The 6,362-nt window shown below is 31.6% G+C and overlaps 1 protein-coding gene across 3 annotated transcripts in view; it reads right to left on the bottom strand.

The window, feature by feature from the left end:
* Positions 1-2,599: 2,599 nt before the first annotated feature.
* The window catches only part of LOC123299062 (tyrosine-protein phosphatase Lar), a 150,633-nt gene continuing 146,870 nt past the window's right edge, over positions 2,600-6,362 (bottom strand). For all 3 annotated transcript variants that reach the window (XM_044881211.1, XM_044881213.1, XM_044881210.1), the window contains 3 exons: positions 5,298-6,198; positions 3,052-5,213; positions 2,600-2,860 (listed from right to left, as the gene is read on the bottom strand). In XM_044881211.1, coding sequence (XP_044737146.1) covers positions 2,792-2,860; positions 3,052-5,213; positions 5,298-6,198 — 3,132 coding nt within the window. In that variant the 3' untranslated portion in view covers positions 2,600-2,791. The remainder of the gene's footprint in view (positions 2,861-3,051; positions 5,214-5,297; positions 6,199-6,362) is intronic.

Genomic DNA, 6,362 nt, shown 5'->3' with positions numbered 1-6,362 from the left:
AATTATTTAATTTTATATGTAGCACCTTTCAGATAAAATTATCCCGCAAAATTACGATTTTCAAAAAAAGTAAGACATTTCTCAGCTGACTCAGCTGAATATTATAAAAACGATGATAATGTTTTACATTTTTATAAACTTCAAAAAATTTTCATTCCAAAAATTAACATCTAAAATTAACCTAATGATTTGTTAATGTTGACCTTTCTAAATTCTAAAAATTACCATAAACTTTAATTGAACTGTCAAATGAAAAATTGAACCTTAAGACATTTTTGTTAAAAGATTTTTTAAGTAGTGTAAATTTATTTTAATAATAGCATTTTTTTTAATTAGGATTAATTATAGATTCTTATTAATTTACGAGATTTTTTTAGAACATTTTCTTTTTGTCTATTTTTAAGTGATAATAAATTTCAAAGTTTTTTTTAATCTATAAAAAATCTAATTTGATTGTTTGTTTGTTTGTTTCAAGTTGGTTTTTTTTTAGTAAAATGATGCGTTTGTTATGATTTAGGGTCTTCGTACGTGAAGCCTATTCAAGTCTTCGATACACGAAAAGACAAATCTAAAGCTTCGTTTCTATTTATCGAAAAGATTTTTATTTTTTTTATATTTTGGCTAAATTATAAACCTTTGATATAGGACCCAATAACGATCCATGGGAAACATGGATCGGGGGATCATACTGCTAACTCAAATATTGACGACTTGATTAGTTTCACGTATGAAAGGACTTAAAAGTTTTTATCTAAAAATTGTAGATAATTATAATTATTATTTAATAACAATTATATAATTTTTTTTTATACATATTTAATTATTATTATAATTATATTTTACATAATATAATGTGTTGTCATTTGTTTTTTGTTTTTCTAAAATATATTTTTTAAATATAATTATATAATACATGTAATTAATTATAGAATATAATTTTTATATGTCAGTCTGAATTATATAATATAATAATTTTATTTTTAAAGAAAAAATTATAGTAGACCACCCATTTCAATGTTATCCATATTAAATCGGCGGATTATTTTATCATTTTGTATATTAAAAAGTACCATCAAATTATTGTAAAACCGTTGAACGTTTTAAATAACAGAACTAGCTGCCTTCTTGAGTGAGAGAAAAAAACATTTGGAAATAAGGAATTTATGTTGAAGTTAAATCAATCAAATAAAATTATGTTTGACAAATTTTCAATTTCATTGCGATCAACTTTTGGTAAATAGCTGCCTTTTCAGAACATAAATTGTAACTTGCAAAAATAACATATAAAAACGGTAAATTACTAATAGGGAATATTCATGTATTTTTTTTTATATTTTTAATTCATTGTTTACACCGTTATAACAAAGTAAAAAATATAAATACAGCTTAAAAATGTTGTATTTAAGTGTAAAAAAATATTTAAAATACATTATAATTTTGAGATATTTAAACGCAGTTTTTTGGCGCTGTCTGTTGATGACGTATAAGTACGTGATCTGTCAATTGAATGTATAATTTACACTTTAAAAAATGAATTTACAACACAGAATTTACACTCGTTATTATTAAGTTTTCTGATAAAAAGCCGTAGAATAGTATAATTTAATGAAATACCATATAAAATGTAAGTAATTGATATCATACAATATGTCAACAAATTTGACAAGCCCGTACTATGATGTCACGTCCGTATAAAAATTTGAATTTCCGTTTTAGAAATTTTTAAATGTACTCACTGAATTTGTACTTTTATTAATTAATTTTAAGTAATTAAAAAGTAATTAAATACTAAAATAATGGTTTAGTTGAAATGTGCAGTCATTAAAGTTACGGAAGAAAAATATTTGAACCAAATTTAAAATTCATGAATATTCCTTATTATAAACAATTCACATATACCTTGAATCGAACCCGTGTCACTTGGTTTTATGCCAAGCGCCTTTACCAACTGGATCATTTATGCTTTAGGCGCATATAATATAATTTCTTCTATTAAAATTTTTTTTAAATGTATATTGTATAATAAAAATTTGTTTTTCGGACGATTTTAAATGAAATTTTCAATTTAAAAAAAATTTTCACTTTGGTTTAAAGTTGATGGCACATTTAAATAATACTAAATCCAAAACGATTTCTTGTTTTCTAAGGCCTAAAATGATATCAATCCGCCATAATTGTTAATAGATTAAAATTAAGTAAGTTTTTATACTAGCGGCAGTTTTTTTTTTTTTTTTTTCAAAAAATTCTTTTTTTTTTATAAAGCCTAACTTTTTTTTAAGAAACAACCAGTTACGAAGTTTTTTTTTTAATAATTTATCTATTTTTAATTTATATAATAATTAACTGGCCAATTATATATGATTATATATATAAGTACTACAAATATAATATAATATATACACTGGCTTCACAGACTACAACGAGCGCTGCTAATAATTAAAATATTATCGAGCTATACGAGCTATGTTAGGCTAAATTCTAAAAATTTTAAGTATTCTTTTATTATTTTTTTTTGTAATTTTTTTAAAATTTTATCTCCCAAAATAAATGAGATTTGAGTTTTCACAATTAAAATATGTTTTTCAATTTTAGGCAAGAATTTTTTAGTTGAGTTTGTTTTTTTAATAATTGTCTTTATAGTTTTTTTAAAAATAGTTTTTCACTTAAATGTTTTTAACTTTTAGGCATGTGTGTGCAGTATGACGAATTAAGTTTTGTTGTGTTGTTAGACGAGACGTAGATTCATGTTCAGATTATGTTCGTCTCAGCATAATCTGTCAATTGGCGAAGATCAGTTAGAGTAGTGATCGAATGAATTTAAATATTCCAAAGCAGCACGATAACAGAATTGATATTGTTCCTGTAAATAAAAAAAATAAGAATTAATTTTCTATCAAATTATAAACTTAGGTAGATTATGGTAGATTTTCCTCCATATTTTCTTAATTTCTGTAATTGAGCTTATCTTTAAAAAATCGAACTTCTTAAAACGAAAGGATGATTTCAATGAAAATTTGGCAAGTTTATGCAGTATGTCTTTGTTAGACTTACCTCAGTTTGAACCATTGCTGGCCGTTGTGTACGTAATATTCGTACAGTTTGGAACACATCCACAACTGCTTCGTATTGCATCCGTTCCAAAACAATACTCAATGTGATGAAAACTCCAGTACGACCAACACCGGCACTACAATGTACTGTAATTGGACCATCCTGTCCAAATTGTTCTTTTGTTTTATGCACTTGTCCAATAAAATCAATAAAACCATCACCAGATTTAGGAACACCTTGTTCTGGCCAATCGATAAATTGGAATTGACGTACAGTACGCGATGCCCCATCACGTGCATCTGTCACCTTAAATTCACGTAAAATATACTGTGGCATGTTATACTCAGCTATGGGATCAACAACGAAACATTGGTAGCGCACGCTACGCTCACTTGGCCAGTATTGATGACATTTTTCACGTCCCATTTCCTTCAATTTTGTCAGCATGACAACAATCGTGGAATTATGCTCCCAAAGCATACGCCATAAATCATGTGCGGTATCAGCCAATGGACCTTGAGTCGCAATGTAAGCGTTTCGATAACGATATCCATCAACAAAACTGGCATTAATATAATCGGAACCTTCAACCCCTCGGACTGGTGTCAAACACACACGTGTACTTTCTAACGGCAAAATATGAACTAAACGATTTTTATGTTTATTTGATGGTAAATTCGCACTGATAAATCGATTCGCTTCATTTGTAATCGGTTTCATATTCGATAATTTTTTAAATTCCAATGCTAAACCGGTCATGTTGTTTGCCAGTTCAGTGGGACGCATTAGTTTCTCAATGTGCGCGTGTAAATTACGTGCAGGCACTTCTGTGTTCCCGCAAACAACAGCTTCCAGTAACGAATCATGTATAAATATATATTGGTCCTCAGTTTGTACCATGTAATTACGTTGAGCTCGTAAACAAGTCACATGACCATAAATATCGATACTTTTCTCGTGACGGATACGTTCTAGCATTGAATCAATAACAATAAAGCATCCAGTTCGCCCAACTCCGGCGGAACAATGCACAATAATTGGTCCAGCTGTACCATCTGCCGGATTTAAACTTCGAACACGACGTACAAATTGTAAGAAAGGTGCTGGATGATCGGGTACCCCATGATCTGGCCATGCTGTAAATTGTAATTGTTTGATTTCTCGGCGTTCTAGACAACCTTGTCGTTGAATTTGGAAAGAGCGTATACAGTATGTTGCTAATTCTTGGACATCAGTGACGGTCACTGTAATAACGCCGTATGTATCAGTGCCCCGACCAGCAGGCCAATACTGGTCACATTTAATGCGTGTTCGTTCTTCTAACTTAGTCATCATAACGATTGTTGCAGAGCGTAATTCCCAACACATTCGCCAAAAATCACCTAAAGTTTCTTGCAAAGGTCCTTGTGTGGCAACATAAGCATTGTGTTTTCGATATCCATCACAATAATTAGCATTAATGTAATCACCACCAACTTGCCCATCTAAGGGTTGAAGAATTACCCGACTATGATCATATGCAATAACATTTGCATAACGATTTTTCGCTTTATTCACTTCCATACTCGAATGATCCCAAGTGAACTGTTGACCTGGTTCAATACTCTCATATTCTTGTGAGAATTTAATATTATCATTTGCCTTTAGCCGTTCGATGTGATTAGCTAATTCAGATATTGGAATCGGTGGATGCGAAATCATTGCCGGTGTTTGGAAGTTCAATCGTCTCATTTCAACTGGATCCGTTGGGTCAGTCATTCCTAAATCACCTGCACCTAAATCCGCGGCCATTAAAGGTCGTGTTACAGCTGGTCCATCTGATGCTTTACATGGTCGACGCCTTCGTTTAATTATATATAACAGCACAAGGATAATTGATAGGAATAACGCGGCGATTATTGGACCAACAATCCATAGCATACCAGCTTCTTCAGTGTTGCGATTTACTGATACATCCGGTTCAATTGCTACGTTTGGATTGGGGCGTCGTGGTGGATCTCCAGGTGGTGCTTCTCGCATATCTAAAGCTAAGTACTCTGAGAATGGGCTACTTGTGTATAAGTGTTTTTGTGGGGTGTCGACTACAGCACGTACAAAAATTCGATAACGTTTACCACGTTTTAATTTTTCATTTGTGAAGCCGTCGTGTTCAATTCCACTGCCTACATTAAAAGAAAAATAAACAATTAAAGTCAAACCACTTTTCAAGGTTAAAATAACCTTTATAGAAATCTAGGCTAACTTACCTAAATGATATGTGTATGGAATATTCCGTTGCAAGAATTTCGCTGCAATATATGGTGAATTCTCTCCTTCACGTTTCATTGTTTTATTTGTGGTCATAAATTCCGTTAAAATTTGATCAGGATGTTTGTTATTTGTGGATTTATCTTCTGGCACAACAATTAAGAAATAATGTGATATTGGTCCATATTCTTCCGACGCTTGTGGTAATATCACTTGAATTTCTTCACCTTGAGCCACACCATAAAAATCTGGTTTCACCATTGGCTGTGGTGCTGCCATTTGTGTGGTCACGGTAATTTTAGTCGGTGGTCGATATGAATAATCTGGTGGAATTGCACTCACATTCACCATGTATGTCGTAAAAGGTGAAAGCTCGTTAATAGTATGTGATGTCACATCCGGTTTTAATAATATTTCACGACGTGGAACAATTTGTGTTTGAGTAATTCCCTGTGAATCCACAAATTCTTTTACAGCATCGAAGGAAATTCGATAATTTACTGGCGTTAATCGAATTGGCGGGGACCATGATAGTGTCATGGAATGTGTACTGACATCATGTGCTCGTAATTCTAATGGAACATCTTCGGGTTTTACTTTTACGGTTACTTTCTCGGATAAGCGTCCAAGTCCATTTTTCGTACGAGCAGCTACTGCCACAGCGTATTGAGCGTATTTTTCTAAATTTAATAAATCCGCGGATTCAGTAAGGCCAACCGTTTTTTGTTGCCATTGATCTAAATCTTCTACAGCTGTCATTGTATAAAATATTTGATAGCCTGTTAGTTTTGATCGAGATGGTACTGGCTCCCACCACACTTCTACGCTGGAATCCGATGTAGCTACGGCTTGAACACTCATTGGGGCTCGGCCGATGTCACGATCTGTATGAATTGTTACCTGTAAAAAATAAAATTATTAATTTTTTATTTTTCAAAAGGAAGAGCTTTAATCTTAAAACCTTTAAGTCTCAAGGATGCAATCAATTTTAATCTATTCGATACCTATTACCGTAATTTTAGGTATTGGAAGACTTAAAAACTGAATACACCTCATCGATAGCC

This window comes from Chrysoperla carnea, chromosome 4, assembly GCF_905475395.1.
Source record: "Chrysoperla carnea chromosome 4, inChrCarn1.1, whole genome shotgun sequence".
NCBI classification, from domain to species: domain Eukaryota; kingdom Metazoa; phylum Arthropoda; class Insecta; order Neuroptera; family Chrysopidae; genus Chrysoperla; species Chrysoperla carnea.
The sequence above is the reverse complement of the archived record's forward strand: the minus strand, read 5'-3'. Positions and strand labels throughout refer to the sequence as shown.